The sequence below is a fragment of the Podarcis liolepis genome (genome assembly GCF_965112155.1).
Source record: "Podarcis liolepis genome assembly, chromosome: 3".
Classification (NCBI taxonomy): domain Eukaryota; kingdom Metazoa; phylum Chordata; class Lepidosauria; order Squamata; family Lacertidae; genus Podarcis; species Podarcis liolepis.
In genome coordinates, this window is record NC_139557.1 from 99,699,923 (window position 1) to 99,726,417 (window position 26,495).

Below are 26,495 nucleotides of genomic sequence, written 5' to 3' on the forward strand. Positions count from 1 at the left end.
TTTTTAAAAGTTTGGCAATTTTTTTTAATAAATGCAATGACAAAACACAAATAGAACATATTTTTTTTTTAACAAGACATCTCTGATGTTTATAGTTATTCAAAGGGTGAGTGACTGGCTGGCTGTGTTTTTCTGGGCACCGTAGTGCTCTGGTCAGCATCTAGCTTTACCGAAGGTCACATCAAGAAACAGGTGGAGAATGATGGACCAGACCCTAAAGAACAGCTGGCAACCACTGGCCATTGTAGGGCTAAAGGGTGCTTGCTAGAGGGGTGGACTGGACCCAGGGTCTGCTAGTTGCTGATCCCTACTGTAGCTGTATTGTATTAGACAGTGTATTCAAAACAGTTAAAAGCAAATGTGGGGGGGGGGACAACTCTCAGCACCCTTAACTACAGTTCCCAGGATTGTTTTGGGGTGGGGGGAGCCATAACTGCTTATGTGGTATAATCACATTTTAAATGCATGGTTCAGACATGACCTTTCTTTTTCTAACATTTGTTCTGGAAGAAGCACATGCCCCAAATAATAGGCTGAACAGGTCACAGAGTCCATTCTAAATCTCAGTCCACCACTTATTTCACTCTGTTTCTCCAGTGACGAAAAGGTGCACATTTTTGGAAGACTGGAGCATTTGGGCCGCCCGGTCAACACCCACCACCGCAGCCACCTTTTGAGCATCGTATTTTGAGTAAAGCACTGTGCAGGTCAAGGTGGCCTCTTCCTCACTGCCTGCCAGCTTCATCATATTGCAGACCTCACTATAGAAATGGGGATAGGTGGGCAGTTCGTAAAAAATAAGGTTCCGGATGCCTCTAATTGAGTACCTGAATAAAGCAAACAAACAAGAGGGCACAAAATGATTAATATGCAACCGGGCAACACAGAAATCCCTTTTTGAAACTTTAACCATTTATAGATGAAACAGAACACAGCCCCTTTTTTAATTTTACAGACTTGGGATTTCAACAAGGGAAATGGGACTTCCTGAACCTGCCCCCCCGCCCCCCGGCAGTGAAGCAGGGTTAAAAGTTACAATGCAGAGAGGTAGAATAGTTTCTGTAGACTGCTAGCCACCAAAAAACAGGGTCTCTGGATGCCTGAAACCTTCCTGCAGCTATTTGATGAACCTTCTCCCTCCCCACCTTATTTTTGTATGTTTGGCATTTGTTGGGCACCCTATATCATAAATGTATCTGGTCGACTTTCAGTGAATAAGTAAAAAACAATCAAACTGTTATCTACATAAATGCAAACAAAAGCAAACCTCACTGTACCCCCCACCCTCATTAAAATACACATATAAATGCTGAGAGGCCCAGCCTTCAAAATTTAAAAGGTTTGGGTGAATCAAAAGGGCTTCAGTTGGTGCCCCAAAGATCACAAAGGTGGCATCATTTTTATAAGGAAGGGCTGCGGATTCCTATTCAAACATCACTCCTCTAGTGGACCAGCAAAGTAACATCCCCTAGGTCCCTTCTCTTCTTGTCAAACTGGATCATCTCTATCCACCTTTGTTCTTACCACTTAATCCAGACTTCTGGAACAAGGGAAACTTCCTCATACCAAGTCCGACCTTTGGTCCATCTTGCTCAGCCCTATCTACACAAGGGGTCACCAACCTGGTCCCTCCTGCCCACTAGTGGGTGTTTCAGGGTTCTAGGTAGGCGGTAGGGGGTTCTACGGCACAAGCTGAATTTTTCTTCCATCGAGTGCTGGTGGGTGGTAAGGAAATTTTACCATCAAGAAAGATGCATTAGTGGGCAGTAGGTATAAAAAGGTTGACTACCCCTGGTCTACACCGACTAACAGCAGCTCCCAGGGATTTCAGACAGAGGTCTCTTCCAGCCAAATCTGGAGCAGTCACAGATTAAACCTGAGACTTGCACTCAAAGCACATTATCTACCAGTGAGCTATGGCCCTTCCTTCTTATTAAATAAATACGTACAGCTTTGGTTCAAAAGGAAGTATACACAGCATCACATAATGATCAGCTGGCAATGATTTTCAAGACACATTTTACCTTTCTATGGGAGAAATATGAGCCCAAGAAACACCAGTTATTAACACATTCAGAAATCAAACCAGAAGTGTACTGTCTTTTAGCCTATATTTATGATCTGTGGAGCAGCATCTACATTGATGGTGCTGCATAGGTGATGAAAATAATACACATTTAAGAAATCTTCCAGTGCTGTGTGAAAAATTCCACATTTTTAGCCTAATTATGAAGCATTATTAATTTTTGGGGGGAGCAAGTATGACCTCATGCACCCTCTTCTATTAAAGACTTGGACTTTAGCAACCACCCCAGCCTACCTTTTATAAAAGTGGAAACGCTCCGTGAAAATCAGAAATTGCTTCACTCCCTTTAGGAAGAATTGCCTCGCTCTGGAAATGCCAGATTTACTGGTGTATTCACAGATGTGCACAAAACTCAACTCTTCCTTCTTGAAGTAGTTCCGAAGGCGCACGTAATCAAAATACGACGGGACGTAGATGAGTGTGTGCGACATGACGGCATCGCGATACTCAGGCAACACTTTCTCAATGAAAAAATGAAACCTGATTAAGGAAACATAAGCACGTTATTCTGCTCCAAAAATAAAAAAAAATTCCCAGCATCTCACTTAATGCAAATGTAGAATATATATCACACACACTCTCTTTACGTTGCAAATACACGTCTTACTCAACACACTGCAAAAGGGACCATTTTGAAGGAGCTGAGTTCCAATTTATTTCCTACATAAGCAGAATAAGGGAAAGATGTCACCCTCCTCTCACTTGGGAGAGGTTTTATTAATGCTGCTTAATACAAAAGGAGGGTCTCCCCTTTAACTGATACGCACAAATGTGTCTTTATGACTATTTTTTACATGCACCACAGGCTATCTTATTCTTGATCGTATTTTCTAGCGAAAGCAATAAAAAATCTTATTAAAAACATCGTAAATGCATATAAAAATGATTTCTACACAGATCACTAGAGTCTTCATAGTAAAAACACTGCAGACAGACCACTAACTGCATCTAACATTGTGTGGAGTCTCCGCATTTTTACTATTATTCATATCCCACTTTTCCTTCAAGGACCGCAGGGTGACCTATATGGTTTCTCCTGTCCCATTTATCTATGCAACACCCCTGTGAGGTTGCTTAGGTGGATAGATGGTGATGGGTCAAAGGACACCCCACGATATTTTGGAGACCGAGTGGGCACTTGGCTCTCAATCTTTCTTGGTGAGCTTTGGTGGGAGCAGAGGGAATTTCCACGATGGCAGTGATTACGTTGCTCAAGTGATGGGAGATGCAGTCCAAAACACTTGGGAGGGCATCAGACTGGGGTGGGATGTTGCAGCTGCAACGCAGAGCACTTAACCATAAGGAAACGTTTAGGAGTCCTCCACAAGGCAAGTGTCTAACGCCAAAGGAAAATAATTGGGACTGGCAACAGAGTGTTTCAGTGCAGAGTTGTTCAGGGTTGCCATCTTCCAGAGTTCCATCCTCTGGTTTTCTATTCTCTCCTGGTATGCCCCGCGGAGGACCTTAAGGTCCATAAATAGCAACACCCTAGTGGTCCCGGGCCCTAAGGAAGTTAGATTAGCCTCAACCAGAGCCAGGGCCTTTTCAACACTGGCTCTGGCCTGGTGGAACGCTCTGTCTCATGAGACCAGGGCCCTGCAGGATCTGATTTCTTTCCACAGACCCTATAAGACAGAGTTGTTCCGCCTGGCCTTTGGCTTGGGACCAGCCTGATCCCCTTCCCCTCTTTCCTTTTCCTTCTGTGATGGAACCCCTATTTGGGGACTTCCCTGGCTTTTTTCTGGCCCACGTAGGACCAGTCTGGATAGTTGGCCTTGGTAAAGATTTGATGTTTTCATCCCCAAAAAGTTTTTGATTTGAGTTTCTACTGAAATGAGGCTGCATTTTAATGTTGTATTTTAATCTTTTTTTAAAAGTTGTATTTTAATCCATTGTTTTTATATCTGGTGTTAGCCGCACTGAGCCCCGTCTTGGCTGGGGAGGGTGGGGTATAAATAAATAAATAAATAAATAAATAAATAAATAAATAATAATAATAATAATTATTATTATTATTATTATTATTATCTCCCCACAGCCCTGGTAGGTAGCAATCTTTGCCTACAGAGTGTGCCCAGTCCTCATTGTGCTGTTTCTGGGGTCTGCCCGCTAGGCTTCCCTGCCTGCCCCCTGGCTAAAGATTCACTGCACTTTGGCAAGGCTTGAGGTTCCCTGCTGACACCTCCTCCTTGTCTGCAGATGGTGCCATTTTGCCTGCATAAAGATCAGTGCTTGGAGAAGGAGTTTGCTATTAGTATATAGGACTGAGGTTTCTATAGCACCGCAGGAGGTTAGCAGAAGATTCTGGTGTGTATAATGTTGCCATTCAGCGGGCTGTGTTGGTTTCCTTGGATTTTTAAATTTTATTCCCCGCCCACTGCCTGCACACACACACACACACACACACACACACACACACACACTCTTTCCGCAATGCTACACTCTACTGAGCACCAAATCTGAACCTGATGTCAGAAGAGCACAGCTGAAACGACCACATTACCTGGCATCTATTGCAGAAATGGAATTTTCTGCTTCCAGCTTGCGAAAAACATGAGGAAGCTGTACTACAACGTGGCTGATAGAGCCCTTCAGAGGTATGTTCCTTACCGCTACCTGCAAGAAGCAAACACAACAGGCAAATGAAGGCAATGTTAGACCAGACAGGTTACATCTGAGATCAACTCTCATGGAAAGGGTAAGAGTTGACTTGCCGGCTTGGAACAGTTCGGTTCTTCATTCCCTCTATTTCCAGCACTTAGGCATGAGTGCCATTGGCTTATGTAACCCAAACGCTCCCTCTGCCCAAGGTTTGCAAATGTATAAACAATATTTTCCTTGCTCAGGGGAGTAAGAGACGCAAAACAGCCTAATGAGGACTGAGCGTGCTTCGTAGACCCAGAACACTGGCTGCCTCTTGGGGTGGAAAAATGGAAAACTACACAGGAGGGGGAAACAGAATGGAACATCCTATCGAGGGGGGGACACTGAACTGGAACTGCAACATGTTCCAACCAAAAAAATTTACAAAGAGTTGGAGTGTGTAAAGAAATACATGGAAAGATTTGGTTTTGGAGCTTAAATTTAACATGCAATAGGTAAAATGCGAAAGGATACAAGACGATATCATGACATGTATGGAACAACAAATACAAACTTTTGTTAACACAATGAGAAACAATTTAAGGTTGAGAAGATCACACACGGGTGAAGGGAAGTAACGGGAACGGGGGGCGGGAGGTATAGGGCAGTATTTGGAAAATTGTTAAAGATATACATGTGATTTAAGAGGTTAAGAACAAGGAGTTAAAAGAAGGAGATTAACATGAGTGAAAAGCAAAGTCATGTTCTTGTTCGTATTATGGTTTATTTTGATTGTAAAATCCTCTGGTGTAAAGAGTGTACATTTTTTTAAAAAAATAAAAACTTAAAACTAAAAATAAAATAAAAACAAACAAGTGCAATTCCCAGGATTCACTGAAGGATGCCATTGCCCTTAAAGCAGAATAAAACCAATATAGAACTGGAACTGGAACATTTTATTGTACGTCCCCCTTGTCTACTTTAGAATCCTGTTCTCAACAGCAACGGACAGCCGGGTGCTCTTAGAAACAAGTAGGGCATGGCAATGACAGCTACCTTCATTATTTAGCTTTAGCAACTGGTAAGTTGCCTGTGAAAAAGGACTCTTCATTCAGATGTCAAGGTTAGCAGTACTTAATAAGCCCATTTGTCTATCCTCCATGAACTTGCTTAATCCTTTTTTAAAAACCCTCTAAACTAGTGGCCATCAACTCGTCAAGGAGAGTGGTGAATTCAACAAGTAAATCAAGAATTGTGGGGAAAGGAGACCCTTCTTCCTGTCATAAATCCAGAGCCAAAGAAACACTTCCTTTTAAAGGGAAGTCTCTTGCATCCTATGCTTTCTCTTTGTACCTTTGCACTTCTAAATTACCATTTCAAGGAGGAAGAGAGAGAGAGGGTACTCATCATAGGGTTGTGCTTGGCCCCAGGGATACTAGTTGCCAACCCTTATTTTACACGAAAAAAGATTTGTGTTGATGCAAGGAAGATAGAAATAGGACATGACTGTTGAGGAGGATGCCTGTCAAGGTTTATATCTTTAACGGGACAATGAGGGGTGGGATATTTTAACATACAAGCTTCAATATTAGCTTGGCAGCAGGTGACAAATGTAATAACTGGAGGCAGCAATAATCTGAGGTCAGCTTGGCTGGAGACATTAAAACACATTAGGAATGGGAAGATTTATTATCTGTAAGTCCATAAGCACACCCTCCCATCGCCCTGCAAGGTCATGTTGGCAGGCCTTCTTCACTTCTATACAAGGGCTATAGACACATGTGCACACTAACCTGCCCCCTGTAATTGAAGCAGTGCTTATTGAAGATGGAGTTGATCTGTGGATCCTGGAGGGCGCTGAACAGCAGCGTCTGCCGATAATACTTGGACCAGTTGTTCAGACTGAACATTCGCACCCGCGAGAAATCCACCCCATGAGACTCCAAAGGCAACAGGTTAATGTGGTTCATCAGGTGCTGTGAGCAGATTTTAAAAAGAAAAGAAAGATGTCCGTCAATCTGGATCGGTTTGCAGGAAGAGGAAAATCAAGGAAAGAGAACCCTAAAAAGTTCGTGCATTGCACTAAAATGAGCCACGTGAATGGAAATCTGAACTATTAAACTCCTTTCCTGGCTGAAACTGAGCAACAGATTTGGCTCACTGGTAGAGCACCAGTTTGAATACAGAAGGTCGTAGGTTCAATCCTTGGCATCTCCAGGGAGAGGAAAGTCACCCGTCTGAAAACTTGGGAGAGCCACTGCCAGCCAGTACAGAATTGTTTGTTTACTGCCCTTCATCCAAAGACCACAGGGCACTTCACAACATAAAAATACAACATGAGAATACAAAATAGGTAACGAAACAAACAAACAAATCAATAACCCTCCTCCCATGAGCACATTTTAAAGGCCATAGATTGTTTAATCAGCCAAAGGCCTGGTGTATAGAGAAACATTGTCGCCTGGCGCCTAGACAATACTGAGCTAGACAGACCAAAGGTCCGACTCAGTATTTGGCAGCTTCCTTATGTTCCTAGCAGCTCTTTGGCTGTTGTTGCTAGGAGGCTTTTGTTGCCTCTCAAGCTCATTTCTGGAATATCGTTCTGCAGCATCCAAGAGACTGTCAACGATCACTGCAGCATGTGTTTGGTGAAACGAGGGTCATTCGACACCTGGCTTGCTCTAAGTGTTGTTTGAACCATCCAGTGTTAGAAACCATACAAAACGAAATCTTTTAGTTGGTTCTAATGTTCTCAACTGGCCCGCAGGAAATAATATGGTACAAGAAGAGATCACAGGAGCTATTCATACTGCTTTTCATAGTTTCCACAACTTTGCAACTGATTTGCCCTTAGAAAGAACTCCCCACTATTTTCTAGCATGACATCAGAAGAGCTGGCTAGATCAGGCCAGTGGCCCATTGAGTCCAGCATCTTGTTATCACAGTGCTCAACCAGATGCCCTGCTGGCAGGCTTCTCATAGACATCAGTACAGCTGAACTCTACCAATCTGAAATTCCCAGAAACTGGTATTCAGGGCATAATGCCTCTGACAGTGGAAGTAGAGAATAGCCTTATCCTCCACAGATATGACTACAGTTTAATTCGTTCTGGAAGTCAGTTCTTAACCTGAAACTGTTCTTAACCTGAAACACCACTTTAGCTAATGGGGCCTCCTGCTGCTGCCGCCGCTCGATTTCTGTTCTCATCCTGAAGCCAAGTTCTTAACCTGAGGTACTATTTCTGGGTTAGTGGCATCTGTAACCTGAAGCGTCTGTAACCCGAGGTACCACTGTAATCCTATTTTTAAAGTTGGTGGCCATCGCTACCTGTGGAAGACTTGCCAGGAGAATTTCTAAGCAATGTGCTACTTCTAGAGGGAAGCCTTGCCTGTTGAAGGCAGTCCAAAAGAAGAATCGGCTTCACTAAATTTTAAGAATGCAGCCGCACTCAAGAAACCCAGAACACATGTCTCCATCCCATGAATTCAAATTAAACACCCGCGTTTCTCAGTGTTAAAATCCGCTGGCTGTTTGCTGCGTTACCGATCTTGTCAACCCTGTTTGTGAGGCATGATATGCGAGGGAAAAGAGTAAGAAGGGGTAAGGAGATGCATTACCAAAACATGCTCCCAGTTCTGCATTAGGTAGATGTCGGCCTCATCGATGATAAGAATTTCTATGGACGAGAGGAAATCATAGTCTCTCTTGTTCTCTCCCTCAGCTCCAATAACAGTCCTCAGGCCAAGGGGAGATGCAATGATAATATCGGAGGAGTAAAAAGGTGCGTACAGCCGTATGCTCTTCTGAAGAACAGAAACACCTGCCCAAACACAGACAAGCAAGCCAGTCACCAGTCAGTCATTATTTCAACAGTCATTATTTCACAGAAACCCAGAACGGTTGTGTATAGCTGTTCCTTTCTCTCTGAACCATCACAACCATCGCACCTGATCACAATGGCTGTGTATGTATGGGTGAGTTGTGTGATCATGCAGGTGTGCACAGAAACCTCTGGGTGGATGCAGCTTACTCTACAAAAGGCAATGATCACATGTGTCACTCTGCCCAATTTTGTCTCTGAGAGCCAGTGTGGTGTAGTGGTTAAGAGTGGTAGACTCGTAATCTGGGGAACCGGGTTCACGTCTCCGCTCCTCCACATGCAGCTGCTGGGTGACCGTAGGCTAGTCACACTTCTTTGAAGTCTCTCAGCCCCACTCACCTCACAGAGTGTTTGTTGTGGGGGAGGAAGGGAAAGGAGAATGTTAGCCGCTTTGAGACTCCTTCGGGTAGTGATAAAGCGGGATATCAAATCCAAACCCTCCTTCTTCTTCTTCTCTTCTTCTTCTCTGGTCCTAGCCATTGCGAGCTAGGGTTGCCCATGAGGGAATGCTGCCCTTGGGATAGGCCCTAAGTCAGGGATGGGGAACATCCAGGCCATGAGCATATCTTGGACTGCCAGGCCATCTTCCCCAAACCTATGACCATCCACCCATCAGCTGACATCACTGGTGACACCAGCTGACAGGCAGGGTTTAATCCTGCACTGGTTGCATGATCTTGTTCCCAGCAAGAAATGCACAGCCTAGGCAGCAGAACGAGATCAGCATGAGACTAGAGACTCGAAGGGGAAGGGTGAGGGAAACTCACAAAGGCTCCTTTCCCACTCCCATCAGAGTGAAAGGCATTTTGACAGGTGGGCAACCCTGCCCACTCATCAAATTAAGTCTGCAAGGCAGATCCTGATAAAGACCTGGCACATGGAGTAAAATATGTTCCCCATCCTAAATGGAGGCACAACCCATCTCCATGCAACCACTGCCATGGTGTAAAGCCCACTGGTGGGTCCAAATACATGGAACCAATGACATGAACTGGATAGTAGACCTTCCTCCAATTCCCTTGTTTGAATTGGGATCAGTTGCGTCCCTGATTCCAAACACACCTACAGGGTCGACATTAAGTGACACTTAATGCAGCAACCAGTATCACAAAAATGAACGCAAGCCATGTTTGTCACTATGGTGAAGAGAACTTCTCTGCTTCTTTCAGCATGCCTAGTAAGTAGGTAAGACACATTTGTACGGGGGGGGGGGATCCTGAAGGGAACCATTTGGCAACCGGACTTAATCAAAAGGAACACCATCAGCGGCAGTAATGACGCACTACTTGCATCTCTTGGCTGTATTATTAAGCAATATCTTTCATGAGACAATACCTTCAAGTAACATTAAGTTTTAAAGCAGCCTTCTCATAGCAAGAGTCCTAGACATCAAGCCACAGGGAAAGACTCTGCCTAATGCACCGATAAACCAGCATGTAATTGCAATTTCTGGAAGAGTCTTGACGCTTTCTGTTTAGCCAACATTTGGACTCACTTCACCTGGGGAGAGTACAGCGGAGCTCAGCTGGAAGCCCCAGGCATTCTAGCTGCACAATCACCATTTTGCAGACGAACACAACATCTAGATCATTTGCTGAATTTCTGCTTTTTCCAGTCCTCAAGGGCAACAAAGAAGAGTGACGGTTACAACACTGCCATCAGATTCCATTTCGGTTTTCTAGTTTCAGCGCAGTGCAGGGCTCGTTAGGGGTTCAACAACTCTAGAATAAGAGCTGCCTCCACCTATGCCTCCACAACGATTATTGCAGCTTCCACACCTTGGCATCCACAATGTTTATTGCACACCATTGCAGCTGGGGTGTGCTTGTGCTGGTGGTAGATTAGCAGGCTGCATGTTCCATACAAAAGCATACAGCTTTGCTCTATGCTTACCGAAGTGTAGAGTTAGAAGGGACCTGGGAATTCACCTAGTCCAATGCGCTGCTCAGTGAAGAATCTGCAATGCAGGGCGCACTCCTGATAAATGGCTGCCCAGCTTCTGTTTAAACACCTCCAGCAAAATAAAAGTCCACCACCGTCACACAAGGCAATCTGTTCCATCCTCAGATAGCTCTTTTATCATCTGGAAGCTTCTCCGGATGTTTCTAAGTCCTGGCTTCAGCAGCAATGGAGAACCCGTCTTCTCCATTTTCTGTGTGATCACTCTTCAGATATTTAAAGACTGCTAACAACCCCGTCTGGAGAAGGAACTGGCAAACCGCTCCAGTATTTTGCCAAGAAAACTTCATGGACATAAAAAAGGAGAAGCTCTGAGAAGAAAGTGAGAGTTTCCAAGGCATGCTCTGGTTCATGGGGTCATGGAGAGTCAAACATGACTAAGACAACTAAACAACAACAAAACCCCTTAATCTTCTCTCCAGGCTTTACACATCCAACTCTTTCAACTGTTCCTCATAGGTAATGGATTCCAGACCCTTCACTATCCTAGTTTCTCTCTTCCCTGGGCACTTTCCAGTTTGGAAGGAGAAGGCATGGCACAAATTATTATTAATATTAAATTTATTATTATTATTATTAGAATTTTTATACCACCCTATACCCAGGGGTCTCATTTTAAAAGGGCCTAGGATATCAATCAGATCAACCAAAGGCCTGGTTAAAAAGGAACGTTTTTGCCTGGTGACTAAAGGTGTATAATGAAGGCGCCAGGCGAACCTCCCTGGGGAGAGCATTCCACAGACAGGGAGCCACTGCAGAGAAGGCCCGTTCTCGTGTTGCCACCCTGCAGACCTCTCAAGGAGGAGGCACATAAAGGAGGACCTCAGAAGATGTTCTCAAGGGTATTCCAAAGATCACAGCACTGCCACAGAGGACCAATGGACAGATTTCCTGTTTTGCACAGAGCAATAACCAGCTGATTGAGAAGAGGGGCACACACTCTCTGTGTCTAAGATTTTGACTCCTGAAAAACCAGGGCACGGTCCAACTTTGTGCAGGGTAAAGGCACAACTGGACCAAAAGCAGGACAAGACACAGCCGCATACTGCTTCTGTCCCTGCCAATTTCTCCATATTGAGCACAACTTCCCACGGTTGTGCAAAGCGTTTTCTTGTGCGCTCCAAATTAGTCCACATCCACCTCTTCTTCACTTTTGAGGAGGAAGGACAAGTGATGCAGTTGCTAGGCAGCGGTAGGTGGCAGTGAGGAAATACACCAAGGCATCTACTTTTCAACCCTGCACAATGTGGTTGGGCCCGTAGCTGCTGGAGCTACATATCCAGTACAGCTCTCAGTGCTGATGCTCAGTGCGATTCCGAATTAGCCTGCATCTCCCTACCATCTTTTGTTACCTTAAGTCAATCTTGCTGTAGAGAGACAAGGGAGATCAGAGCAGTTTAAAAGAAACAAAAAGGAGCAGGATATAGGGTCTTCCACTGAGCTGAGTTATAGCCAAATGAGACCACTGGCCCATCTCAGCCAGTACTGTCTACTCTGCTTGGCAGCAATGTCTCAAGCAGAGGAAGGAGAGCATGAAAGACAATTAAGTAGCGGCAGCTTCATCCATAATTCTGAAGCACCAATTGTTTTGAATCACATCCAACCCGCACAATGTGGTCCACCTTGTGCATTTGCCTCAATGTTACAAGCAGGGCCAAGCTTGAGCCCTTTGTTGTTGCTTTTTAAAAAAAATGGTTCTGCAATCAAATTTTCCATGCAAACTGTTTGCAACGCAATGGAATTTTCCATGGAAAAAGAGTGTCCATTTCTGAAAATGCATTCTTCCTCAAAATTACATAGTAACAAGATGAACAAATATGCTGTTAGTGAAACTGGGAAAGTTTAAAGGTTGCAATGTACGTTTTTCAGAGTACTATTTGTAAAAAAGCATAAATGCATGCACGCACATACAATATAATTGTACAGCTTTTTCAGCATGCTGAAATTAGAATGCTAACAGTTTTTGGTGTTGTCATTATAATGTCTTAAATATTTTCAAGTATTTCGATAATATCTGTAAGGCTTTAAATGAAACATCTAAGCTGCATGAATTGCACTTGACTATTTTTTCCCCACTAAGGAAATTGTTCCATACAAATACTTTTGGCAACTGTGGAAAAATTAGAGATAGTTATTCAGTGTATAAAATTTACACTGCATGCTTTGTAAAACATTATTACCGCATACTAACTAATCAGAAAGCAAACATGCTAAACCACATTTAAATCATTTTTGGGCACTGGAATTGTTTCCCCAGCAAACCCACATCACTGGCGACTGGTAAAAATATTGCAGGTGTGTGTGGGTGTGTATGGTTTGTGGAAGATTATAAACAGAGAGATCTAAAGCAAATGAGATACACAAAGTAGTGGGGTTAGCACTTTGTGCTGTCTTTTTCTTCTGAAATCACTGTTTGCAGCACTACACATCAAACCCCACCTGCGACTCCTGCATCTGATGAAATGGACTGTACTCCACAAAATGTCATAATAAATTTGGTGCCAAGTGACTCCTTGTTGTTTTTCCTATAAATGAAGCAGCCCTAAGGAGTCTAAGTGGTAAGAGGGAGAATTAAATTTAAAAACAAGACAGTGTTGGCTTTACCAAGAAAAAAAATCAACGCAAAAAATTGAATACTATTTTGGAGATATGGTGGGCTTCCACTGGGCATTCAAAAAAACAACCCTAAACTTGTAAAGCATGCTTAATGCTTTGAACTATTTTTTTAGAACAAAAAAGGACTGATCTTAAAATGTCAGTACCTAGCCTGAAGTGGTCATCAATGTTCCCCGCAAAGACAGCTTCATAATCTTCTGGCCTTTTCAGATTGGGTGGTTTCTCTTCTGGATCTGAGCCAAACTCCCCCTTGAACCGCTTTTTGTTACTAACATCAATTTTCTTTTGACTTGTCGATTCAAGGAGGCTGATGAAAATCTGCACCACGCGTAAAGCTGATTCCCGGAAGGGCACCACTATCAACACCTATGCAGGGAAATGCAGAAGCAAATCTATTTTGAGCAAGAAATATTTTTCAATAGAAGACACACAGAGAGTGAGATACTATATTGTAGGTATTTAGGGCTAGCCATTAGAAAAATTATGTGCTCCTCATCTAGCTTTAGCTGACTGAACACTCCTTAAAATAGGTATTTATTTGCAGAGTTCATATCCTACCAAACTTACAACACAAATTTTTCTTTGTACCCAGGGCAGCTAACAAAGCAGAAAAATGGGGGGGGGGGATATTGTAATGAGAATAACTAGAACAACAAACTAAAACAGCAGTTGTCTGTTCAAACAGTCCAGTGAAAATCAGAGCTGCTCAAAGTTGTAAGTGTTAAAATTTACCATTCTAAGAAGCCTGGGGAAACAGTAGAAAAAAATGCCTGGTGCCTAAATCACAGTAATAAGGGCATTAGGTGGGTCTTCCTGTGGATGGCATTCCAAAGGTGAGGAGCCACCAATGAAATGGCATTTTATCCTCAGTGGTGTTGGGTTGGATAATGGTCTCAGATGATAATCTCAGCGAGCAGGAAGATTGCTGCTGGAGAAGGCAGTTCAGTAAATACCTGGGTCCATATATATGAATTAGAGCGTTCTAGATAACTATACAGAAATAAGGAGTGTTCTCAATGGGATATACTGAACAATATCATTCATTATCAAACTCCCTGTCCCTGTCATTTGAGCATTAAAATGAAGATCTAACAAACAAACAAAAAACATACCCAGTGTTATGATACAAGATTTAAACATCCTCCAAGGAATAGATCCTGGAGATTCCACTAACATTTTCTACTCAAGTCCAAAAAGAAAATTGGTCAATCGTTTGCTATACAAGAGAAGCAAATATTGGGGGAGGCCAACCTTGTTGGGTGGAATCAATTGAAGTCTTATTGCATGATGATTATGGACTCATGGACAGTTGGCCAAGCATGGGCACCTTACAGTTTCCAAGTTGTAAGAGATTTAATAATTCCCCTACTGGTCAGGGATTCAAAGGCTGATTTGAAGGGACGCCTTTACTGTACAATGGCAGCTCTCGTGTGCATGCACACTTCTTCAGATACCTCGTGTGCATGCACACGAAAGCTCATACCAAGAACTAACTTAGTTGGTCTTTAAGGTGCTACTGGAAGGAATTTTTTTATTTTGACTATGGCAGACCAACACGGCTACCTATCTGTAAATGGCAGCTCTGTTTAGGGAACACCACATACACCAAGGCATGTTTTCCATGCAATGACGAGTAATTAAGGAAATCCTTTCACCTTTGGTCTTGTGAGTCCTTGATCTCTGAAGCTATCATCGTCAGTCCCAGGTTTTTGGTCCCTTCGCTTGGCATTATTGCCAAGTACTTGGGCATTTGCCTTCAAGACGTGGTTCAGGGCATGCAGGCAGTAGACTTGACGGACTTCTTCCCCATTGCTTAAAGCAGTCCTCTCTGGGTAGAACAAGTCCTTGTATGAATTCATGATGCAGAAAAGCTCTTTCTGCAGTGGAGTAAATGGCTGATCTTTTGATTTCACCTGCGTGGAAAGGAATGGGCTGTTGACTTTAGGCCAAGCAGATCCTAAAGGCTTGCGAAGATGAAGCCGTTTCAAATCAACTTCTTTGTCTGGCTTAACCATTCCAAACTTCTCCAATTTTGAAGAAAAAACTAACTGACCCAGTGCTGGCCACTAGAAAGAAAAAACAAACACAACATAAGGTTAAACACAACTCCTGTTAATAGTCTCAGATACGCTGTAAAAGACCCTATTTCTCTCTTCTTCTTTTTTACAGAGGATGAGCACAACACATTCAGAGATGAGTTAGCAAGTTTTGAACCAAATAAGGAATAGAAACCAACCACAGTGAATATGAAATAAATGTACGTTATTACCTTGACTTGGCTGATAGATTTTGAACATGAAAGAATTTTATCTATTTGTTTTTCTTCCAGTTCTTCTTCGACATGACACTTAAATGGATCTGTGTGGAGAGGTAAAAACAATGTTATGAAAACTAGACTCTGCTCTATGCATTTTTAAAAGAAAACTGATCAGAAGGAGGAAATTGTTATCGCTGTACAGTGGTGCCTCACAAGACGAAAAGAATCCGTTCTGTGATTCTCTTCGTCTAGAGGATTTTTGTCTTGCGAAGCAAGCCCATTGACGGATTAGAGGATTAGCGCTATTAGCGGCTTTTAGCGGCTTAGCAGCTTATCGGATCAGCTGATAAGCGGCTTAGCGGCTTAGAAAAAGGGGGGAGGGGGGAAAAACCGCAGGAACTCGCAAGACATTTTCGTCTTGCGAAGCAAGCCCATAGGAGATTCATTTTGCAAAGCACCTCCAAAACGGAAAACTCTTTCGTCTAGCGAGTTTTCCGTCTTGCGAGGCATTCGTCTTGCAGGGCACCACTGTATTATGAATTGTTAAAGGTCTGTCAGAGATCTCAAATGCTGCATCTAACAGTAAAAGAAGAAGAAGAATGGAATCATAAAAGAATCTTACATGACAAGGCAATTCTACAGTACAGAAAACAGCAGCATGGCTAAAGGGGAACTTCTGCGTCACCCCAATGTGGTAGGACTCCAGCTCCCATCTGCCTCAATTAGTGCAGTCCACCTCTGTTCTACAATGAGCATACACATGGCAAGAGATTTTTTCCACCACCAGAGAACTGAACTTAGTGACAATAAAAAACAAATTAGCTTTTAGTGTTCAAGTCTGATCTGCACACGCAGCTCGCTATGTGTGGTTTGCCAGATGCAATGGCAAACTCTTCTTTGTGTAGTTTTAATCAGGCAGCACAAAGAGGAGGTTCATCTGACCTCAGGTGGAAGGCAACAGGTTCTATGGCTCATCAGCTGCTCAGATCTGCTTTAAATCAATTTCTCAAGGTTCTTAGGCTACATTAATAATGTCCTCCCCTACATATGAACCTATAACCAAGACCATCACAGCTCCAATTATATAATACAATATAATAATATATATATTACATATAAAATATCAAGAATCCAGCAAGCAGTAAGCAGAATTACTAAACCTTTTAAAACATAAAGGCATAAAAATGACCAAAATTTCCATAAGCAATTGAAACAAGACTCTAAAAAACAGTAACAACCATAATAAAAATCCTCTTAATTTAAACAGGTACAGATGAGGCCAACCACACATTCCTTGGGCAGGGTTCCATTGGGAAGGCCACCATTGAAAAGGACCTGTTTCTAGTGTCTGCCAGTTTAATTGGACTTAGTGGCATGCCAATGAACAGAGCCTCCAAATTCAGCCATAGGGCTCAGACTGGTCCAAAGAGCTGAAGGCAGTCCTTCGAGATGTCAAGAAGCTTGTATTTAGGTACTCTCCCCCGTCCAAAAAACAATTAATATAAAGACCATGCATTTTACCTTTTGCAATATCTGCAGAACCACTGCTTTCTTTTCCATCTGCAGAAGGATCACCGCACTCTTCTTCTATGAAATTGGTTTCCAGGCTAAACTCAGATTCGTGCTGCACGTCTGTGAATTCTTCAGTAGCTTCATGTTTTAGTTCGCTAGAAGCCTCTGGATCTCCAGCTTCCTCTTGGATGTTTTTCTGCAGTGGTGCTTCTTGATCTATGCCAGATCAAAAAGAAGAAGAGTCGTAGGTTGTATTCGTATGAGAGCTGTGGTTCACAGAATTTGAGATGCGCTGGATTACCTGATTCTGGGGGGTCAGGCACATTGCTGTCATTGTCTTCATCCTCCATTTCTCCCTCATCTTCTTCGTATTCATCATCACTGCCCACCTCTGCATCACCTTTGTTGCTTCCTCCTTCTGATTCATCTTCATCATCCTCACTGTCCGAATACGGAGCAGTTTTTAAGGTGGCCAGTAACTTGTGATATACTGAGGCTTGTTCAGAATCATTCTCTGTGTCACTTTCTGAACTTGACTGCTCAGAAGTGTCTGACTAGAAATGGGGGGAAAATAACCCAGGACATATAATACAAACATACTGATACAGATTTTGATCACTGGATGCTGAGCCGAGTATTACCTTCTATACTATACTATTCTATCCAAATCCAGCTTTTATATGCCAGCAACCCTCCAAAGTTCACAGGCTGAGGGGTTTCCTTCTTAACTGGTAATGCCAGTGATTGAACTTAGGATCTCATGCATGTAGACTGTCCTCCTACAACATGGTGCCCTCAAGATGGGCAACTCCTGGCTGTGTTCAGCTGTAGCCTGAAACATCTGGAAAGCAACAGGTTGGAGAAGACTGATGCGGACCACTTGCATCCCTTCCAATAGGGATTCAGGCCTCATCATGGGACTTAAACTGCTAATAAATATTTCAAGTGTTAAGAAATCCAACTTATGGGTGAGATCCAATGGCACGCCACGGGCCGTGACGGTACTTCTCTTCTTCCCCTGCACCCCTATCTGCTCTAGGGTATCCCTCAACTCACTGGAGCAGATGTTTGGGGCTTGTGGGGAGCTGCAGGAAGGAGGGAAAGGAATTCCCATTTGCAACAGCAGAAATGTGTTGTGCAAGCGGGATGGGTTGGGGCAGGGATAGAGAATGAGCTGGAGCCAGAGGATGGGACTGCTGAAGTCCTACTCTGTTATTACTGCAAGCTTCCACAAACCCTCCCCAGCTTTTTCAGATTCTCAGATTTGCAAGCTTTCCTCTGAAGTCACAAGTGCTAGGACATGAATAGAGAACCTGTGGCCTTTCAAATGTTGTTGGATGACAATCCCTACCATGCTTGGCCACTGGCTGTGCTTGGCTGAGGGTGATGTGAGTGGAGTCCAACAAGATATGCTGAAGCCTAAATTCTGGGTAAAATACCAGGCGCTAAAGCAGACACATAAAATCATAGAATTGTGGAGTTGGAAGGGACCCTGAGGATCATCCAGCCCGAACCTCTGCAATACAATACAGCTGTCCTATACAGGGATCGAACCTGCAACATTGGCACTATTAGCACCACACTGAGCTATCGAATTACACTCCAACCAGGGATGGAAACAGCAAAGGCAGTAAGGAGGGATGTGCTATAGAATTTGAACTGTGTTAATACAATTAGTCAGTTTTCATGCATTAGCATTAATTTATCCATATAAAAAGAAGCATGTTTAAAAAAAGGTAGGGTCACTCTTACCAGTTCACAGATTTGAGTTGGTTTTTCTTTCCCAGAAACCCTAAAAGGAAACCATTTGAATTTAAATTATCTTTAGCGACTGATAGATTGAAGAAGCAAATTAAAAGTAACCAAAATGGTGTGTGGCTTTTAATACTTGGAGAGTTTAGCACAAGAAGATGTGAGCATTACTGAGCATAGCTGCCCATCACAACTTATAATGTCCTGATTGGAACTGGAACAACAAGAGATTTCCAAAACAGAATAATGTTTTAAGAGTTCCTTAATGCTTGCACCACTCTACTGTGTGCAGCCTTTGCACACCTGTGTGGACACCACCTGGGAGCTGGAAGGAGATCACTGATGGCTCAAAGCTGAACTGCACCTGTGATGGGATGATTAGCTGCTTGTGCGTAAAATCGTGCTCCCTCAGAGTTTGTGCGGCTCCACAAACCTCTGTGTGTGACAGAGCTCCTCAAACATGTCTGCTCTAGTCACTCGTAGAGTCTGACAGTGGCTGTCTGCGGAAGCGCTTCCAGCATAGAAGCTCCTTAACGGAAACGCGTCTCCTGGACTCACGACGTGGCAGCTTCCGGCGAAGCATGGGTCTCCCTATGGGAGCTTCTGACACCTCCCCGCTGTTCTCGCTGGACGTGTCCCTCATCCCTCCCTCTTCCCTGCTAGTTCCTGCTTTGGCTGCTGCGTCTCTCTCAGCATTCCTGAGATCCTCCTCCAGAGTACCCTCTCTCCCCCTGCTGGTCCCTGCTTTCGCTGCTGACTCCCTCCCAGCCTCTGTGAGCCCTTCCACCTCCCTTTCCTCCGATGTCAGTTCCCTGACATCCACCTCCCCTCCAGGGCCCCCTTCCCCCCCGCCCATACTCTCTCCTCTGGGCGGTGAGGAGATAAAACCCCGAAAAGAATCCTCTTCATCTTCAGACGTCTCGAACATTTCCCTCCATCGGTCTTCGTTCCGGCTCGCTGAATCCTCCTCCTCCTCGGAATCAGAGAACCCCTCCAACTCTTCTTCTTCGTCGGTGGTGGCAAAGTATTCCCTCCTGAACCTCGCCACTGGCTGAGGTTTACGTGGGAATCTCTGATGAAAAGTTTCTATTAAAACCTCGTCATCTACATCCTCTGCCATGACCCAGGTGTTTTCCGACTCCGGCTCCCCTTCCCACATTACCAAATACTCTACTTGATCTCCCTTCCACCTGGAATCGAGAATCTCCGCTACATGGTAGCTGTGTTCCTTCTCCTCCATTGCTGGTCCCCTATTGACCCTCCCTTCTCTGTCCCCTTTATACGGTGACAGCAACGACCTGTGGAAAACTGGGTGCAACTTCATGTGGTTCGGTAACCGGAGTCTGAAAGCCACTGGGTTGATCTGCTGCGTGACTTCAAATGGGCCCAGCCTTTTGGGTCTTAACTTCTTACAACCCCCTTTGAATGGTAACCCTTGGGTTGACAGCCACACCTGGTCCCCCACCCTAATGCTTTCACCTTCCCTTCTGTTTTTGTCTGCCTGCCTCTTATATTCCTCCTTAGCCCTGTTTAAGTTAAGTTGGAGCTGGCGATGGATCGCTTCCATTTCTTCAACGAACTGTTCTGCAGCTGGAACGCTCCAGTTCTCCCCTTCCCCCCCTGGGAAGGCTCGGGGATGGCACCCGTGATTAGCCAAAAAGGGGCTCATCCCCGTGGACACGTTCTCTGCATTGTTGTAGGCAAATTCTGCCAACGCCAGCTTCTCCACCCAATCATTCTCTCTGTCATTCACATAACACCTCAAATATTGCTGGAGGACACCATTAGCTCTTTCCGCCTGCCCGTTGGTTTCTGGATGCCGGGCAGTTGAGAAATTAACCTCTACATGCAGTAAGCTCATGAGCTTCCTCCAGAACCTGGAAGTAAATTGTTTCCCTCGGTCTGAAACCACCCTCAAGGGGGCGCCATGCAACCTAAACACATTTTCTACAAACAATTTAGCGGTTTCTTCTGCTGTGACCGCATGTGAGCAGGCTATAAAGTGGGCCATCTTGGTTAACAGGTCTACCACAACCATGATGGCTGTTTTCCCTCTGGACCTTGGCAGATCAGTCATGAAATCTATTGCCACTGTTTCCCATGGTCTTTCAGGTGTGGGTAGTGGTTCTAATAAACCTGCCGGTGCCCGCCTCTCCCCCTTGGCTCGTTGGCATTGGTCACACCCTCTCACATACTCCCGCACATCTTCCCTGACCTTGGGCCACCAAAATTCCCTGGTAACCAGCCACATGGTTTTGTGTTGCCCAAAATGCCCTGCTGTGGGGCTATCGTGCAGTTGCTTGAGTACCTTCTCCCTCAATTCACCTTCAGGTATATATAACGCTCCCTTGTAGTACAACGCCCCGTTTCTCTCCTCAAAACCCCCGGGTTTGTCTCCCTCCCTCCTGAGACCCCTGAGTTTGTCCTGGGCGTATTCATCATGCACCGTACCCTCTACCAATTCCCTTTGCCCCACCAATGCCGCCCCACACACCCAACGGTCCTCTGGAATGACATGGGTCTCTTCGGGTGCTCCCTCCCCCTCCAAATATTCAGGTTTGCGTGAGAGAGCGTCCGCCCTAACGTTCTCTGGGCCTGGCACGTAACAAATCTCAAAGTTAAATTTGGAGAACTCCTGGGCCCATCTCAACTGCCGTTGGTTGAGCACTCGCGCAGTTCTCCAATACTCTAGATTCTTATGGTCCGTGCACACTTGCACCTTATGTTGTGCACCAATTAGCAGGTGCCTCCATCTCCGGAACGCCTCATGAATAGCAAGAAGTTCCCGGTCGTACACCGTGTAGTTCCTCTCGGATTTGTTCAGCTTTCGCGAAAAGAAGGCACACGGTCGCCACTCTGACTCCTCCTTCCCTGGCTGCAGAAGAAGAAGCACCGCCCCTATGGCTCTGTCAGATGCGTCTGTTTCGACCCTCAGCTTTTTTTGTAAATCCACATGCAGAAGTTGTCCTTCAGAGGCGAAGGCCCTTTTCAGTTCCTCAAACGCTCGCTCCGCCTCCGCAGTCCAAACAAACTTCTTTTTACTGCTGAGACAGTCCGTAATGGGCGCCGTCAGGTGGGCGAAGTTTCGGATGAACTTACGATAAAAGTTTCCAAACCCTAGGAACCTCTGCACATCCTTCTTGGTTTTGGGTGTTTTCCATTCCAGCACTGCCTGAACCTTGCCGGGATCCATGGCCAATCCCTTGTCTGACAGGAGGTACCCCAGGAATTCCACCTCCTTGGTATGAAACTGACACTTCTCCAGTTTCACCCACAGCCTGTTGGCTTGCAGCCTGCTCAACACTTCTCTGACGTCTCTCACATGTTGCTCCTCATTCTCCGAATACACCAACACATCATCTAGGAAGGCCACGCAATTCTTGTAGAGCAAAGGACCCAGTACGTGGTTCATAAACGACTGAAAGCACGCTGAGCCTGCTTGTAATCCAAAAGGCATAACGAGATATTCAAATGCCCCCAAAGGGGTGAACATGGTGGTTTTCCATTCATCCCCTTTCCTTATACGTATCAGGTTGTACGCCCCCCTTAGATCCAGCTTTGTAAAAATCTTTCCCTTCCGCACCCTGGTCAAAATATCATCAATCCTGGGCATAGGGAAAGCCACTGGTTCTGTCACTGCATTTAACCGCCTGAAATCACATACAAGTCTCGGCTTGTCCGTGTGCTTTTTATCCACAAAAAACACTGGGCTACCCCCCGCTGCTTTGGACTCTCTGATGAAGCCTCTCTTCAGGTTCTTGTCAATGAACTCTCGCAACTCCTGCATTTCTCTGTCTGACATGGCATACAACTTGCCTACAGGAAGCTGTGCTCCAGGGAGTAAATTGATCTGGCAATCAAAGGGCCTATGCGGGGGTAGTTGGTCAGCTTCCTTCTCGCTGAACACGTCGCTGAGATCTGCATACTGTGGTGGTACCTTCACCTTCTCCATTACTTCAGTCCCTGCTAGGGTGGCTTGGGCCCCTGCTGAACCCTTTTCCCCTTTGCAGTGTTCTAAGCAATGTGCTGAACCAAAGGAAACCACTCTTTGATGCCAGCCCACCAGCGGATCATGTAGCGCTAGCCAGCTCATTCCCAAAATAATGGGAGCGCCTCCCAAGGTGGCCACATTAAACGCTATCAGTTCTGTGTGCCTTGCCACCCTCATTATCATTGGGACGGTCTGCAAGCTGACTCCTCCTCCCAACAACTCCCTGCCATCGATCGTGGTCACCTGCAGGGGGTTGCTTAAAGGGATCGTCTGTATCTGGTGTTCAGCAGCAAACTCCTTGCTCATAAAATTGCAGGAGCTGCCTGAGTCCAACAGCGCCTTTATTTTTAGGGGGTGTCCATTTTGCAGCTCTAGCGACACTTCAATCACTAGAGCAGGTTGAGGAGCTTCTGGCACGGGCACTTTCACTGCTCTTTGGCCTGGCTGCAGTGCCCCGACTGTGGCAACCAGGCGTTGGCTTTTACCTGCTCCGTTTCTCCCTGCTCTCCTCCCTCAACAGCTCCCACCATCCCTTGCCATTCCTTCCTCTGGGGGCAGACTCTGGCAAAGTGGCCTGGCTGTTGGCAGAGATAGCATTTCCGGGCGCCCTTTCCCTCCTTCTTAGCCCCCTCACTGGGCTTTGAAACTGCGCGCGCGCGCGCTGTTCCGATTTCCATCGGCTCTGCCGGCGGGAAAGCTGGCTCAGGAATGTCTGGAATGCGGAACTCCTTCCAACGTTCCCCTCTCCCTTCCCGCCTCTCCAAGGCTCTTGCCTCCTGGCGCGCTCCTATGGTCAGCGCAGATTTGGTCAGCTGATCCATAGACACCGCCCTGGGGCTCCGGGACAGTTCGTCTTTCACAGCCGAAGAAAGACCTTCTTCAAATAGCATCTGAATGGGTGCCGCCGATAAATCCCACCCCAATCTGTGAACCAGCATGGTAAACTCAGTCCAGTACTCACGGACAGATCGGCTTCCCTGCTTGCAAGCCATTAGCTGTCTGCGCACCACCCCTTCCTCAATATCGCTGGAAAACATGATATCCATTGCACGAAAGAACTTCATAGTGTCCTTTAAGACGTCATTGTGCGTTGCCATCAGGGGCCTAACCCAGTCCCTGGCCCCCCTCTCAAGATGCCCAATCACGAACGCAACTCACGATTCCTCATCAGGGAACTCATCAAACTGCACATTAAGGGCATACTGCATCTCTGTCCTAAAGGCATGGTAGTCCTTGGGGTCCCCCCCAAACTTCTGCACCAATCCTGGTACCTTTCTGGGGAACTGGGTGGCTCTCCCCTTCTTGTCTGCATCCTGAGCCCTTCTCTCCTCAAGCCTCGCCGTCTGCAGCGCAAGTTGGACTTCCAACGCTCGGTATCTTTCTTCCAAGCTTGGACCAGCTCCAACCCCTGCTCCTTCGGTTCCGGCTGGGTCGCTCATGATGCTTTCTCCTGCACAGGCAGCGTACAGAGACTGTCAGACTGCTGTGATGGGATGATTAGCTGCTTGTGCGTAAAATCGTGCTCCCTCAGAGTTTGTGCGGCTCCACAAACCTCTGTGTGTGACAGAGCTCCTCAAACATGTCTGCTCTAGTCACTCGTAGAGTCTGACAGTGGCTGTCTGCGGAAGCGCTTCCAGCATAGAAGCTCCTTAACGGAAACGCGTCTCCTGGACTCACGACGTGGCAGCTTCCGGCGAAGCATGGGTCTCCCTATGGGAGCTTCTGACACCTCCCCGCTGTTCTCGCTGGACGTGTCCCTCATCCCTCCCTCTTCCCTGCTAGTTCCTGCTTTGGCTGCTGCGTCTCTCTCAGCATTCCTGAGATCCTCCTCCAGAGTACCCTCTCTCCCCCTGCTGGTCCCTGCTTTCGCTGCTGACTCCCTCCCAGCCTCTGTGAGCCCTTCCACCTCCCTTTCCTCCGATGTCAGTTCCCTGACAGCACCTTTCGAAAGAGAGAAAACTTTACAGAAAGCTGTGATCAAACTATCCCAAGTGTGTTGTCCTTTCAGTGCCCCAAATGGCTGAAGGGAAAAAAGCACCAGCCCCAGATTATTGCTGCTGCATCACCTAATACATTGTGGAGAATCTGGCACTGAATATGCTGAAATAAGTGAATGAAAGATAAGATATTGAAATTATTTGATGTGTTTTAAATTGCTTTTGTTTTGTTTTGTTAGTTTAATGTGTTAGTGTTTTGTGTTAGTGTTATGTAGTGTTTTTGCATTGTATTATATTGTCTATTCTTTTTGTTGTTGTTTTTTGTAGTGTTTAAATTGTTGGGAAAGCAATAAATATTATTTTTTTAAAAAAAAAATATCTGGCACTGAATAATTGGAAAGGAGAGGAGGAGCCCAGCAATACAGTTATACTGGGTATAAGCAATAGCTTTAAATAAGCATGCTTAGTCAGATGTAAGCCCCACTGAGCTCTATGGGGCTTAGCCCCTGGTAAGTGTGCATACAACGGCAGTCTAAAAGATTTGTGGTGGATCGCACAACTCTTTTGCCCCAGTGCTCACTTCTGTCAAACTGTAGTGTTTGCGGGGTTTCGAAGCACTACAGAACCATGCAAAAACAGTGAACAGAGGTTGAGTGTGGGATAAGTGTGCACACTATGAGGAACAGGGCCTTGATCACAACCAGATGCCCATGGGAAGCCAGCAAGTGGTATCTGTTCACAACAGCACTCCTCTCCTGCGGTTCCCAGAGAGAGGAAACACAATGGTGCATCTGCAGCAGCACAACCGGGCGCCTTCATCTGCCCCAACTGCAACAAAACTTGTATCTCCATTATCAGTTTCTACAACCGCAGCAGGTTCTGTAACCTTCCAACAATTTGCTGTCAGCCCCATAGGTGCATTCCTTCATTATCTCCCGGTACAGATGGACTGCCTCTGACTGGGGAGGCAATATCCTCTGCATTCTGGGACAGATAACTAAAAACTTTCTGCTCTCTAACAGTTGTGAGAAATGGAGACACAGGAAGAAAGGAAGCAAAGGCCATTGAAAAATGAAAATGAAGACATATAGTCAGCTATGGATCACTGAAAATGCTGCAGGGGTGGGGAGAAGGGCATTTAGGACAGCCAAAATCCGCGGAGCAGTCTGCCTTAGCAATTCAGTCTATGTGAGGGATGGGGAAATTGTGGCTCTCCAGACGTTGTTGGACTCCAACTCCCATCACCCTTAGCCGGCAGGGCCAGTTACCAGGGACGATGGGAGTCGTAGTCCGACAACACCAGGAGAGCGCCGACTCAGGGAAGGCTACTGTAGGGAAATCGTTGCAGGCAACAAACAGATCCTTCACCTCAGACGCTATTCAAACAAGCCCCGCTCACCGGTCGTAGAATGGGTGCTCCTCCCCGAAATCCTTGAGGTGCTTCTTCTGCTTCTTACTCAAGCTGCTGATCAGCTGCTGCTGCCGGCGAGCTTTCCTCTTCCCCATGTTGTCGAACTTCCTGCTCCGCTTCCCACGTGGATTTCCTCCCCTGTCGCTTTACGGCCCCCCAAGTCCGCCGCTTACGACAGTGGGCTAGGCTCAATCCGCTGTGGGTTCCTTGGCTCCTCCTCCAGGAGGAGTGGCTGGTACCTGGCATGTGAGGGCATATAGTCAGGGGTTTTTTGCACCTTTACGCAGAAGTTTCATGGGGTCCCAGTGAGCTTGCTGGCAAGTAAATGTGTTTAGAATCGCAGCCCATATCGGTTATCCACCCCCAACCCCTGTTCGTTGAATGCTTTCTTTAATACACGTATTATTGAGACAGTTCTAGGGTTCGTTGAGCCTCGCTGGGGATTGTAACTGTGAGGGGGCGGACTACAGTGCCCAGAATCCTTTGCGGCAATCGCAGCCCTGCCGCTGA

The 26,495-nt window shown here is 45.6% G+C and overlaps 1 protein-coding gene across 1 annotated transcript; it reads right to left on the reverse strand.

Annotated features, from left to right (window-relative positions):
* UTP25 (UTP25 small subunit processome component) lies at positions 1 to 26,489 on the reverse strand. The gene is made up of 12 exons (XM_083494355.1): positions 25,974 to 26,489; positions 18,647 to 18,686; positions 17,196 to 17,448; positions 16,904 to 17,110; positions 15,395 to 15,483; positions 14,781 to 15,191; positions 13,272 to 13,491; positions 8,288 to 8,490; positions 6,463 to 6,645; positions 4,590 to 4,702; positions 2,321 to 2,566; positions 1 to 827 (listed from the first exon to the last, which is right to left on the reverse strand). Exons 1-12 carry the CDS (start codon positions 26,078 to 26,080, stop codon positions 581 to 583), a joined length of 2,319 nt encoding a protein of 772 aa, XP_083350481.1. The 5' UTR covers positions 26,081 to 26,489; the 3' UTR covers positions 1 to 580.
* Positions 26,490 to 26,495: the final 6 nt, after the last annotated feature.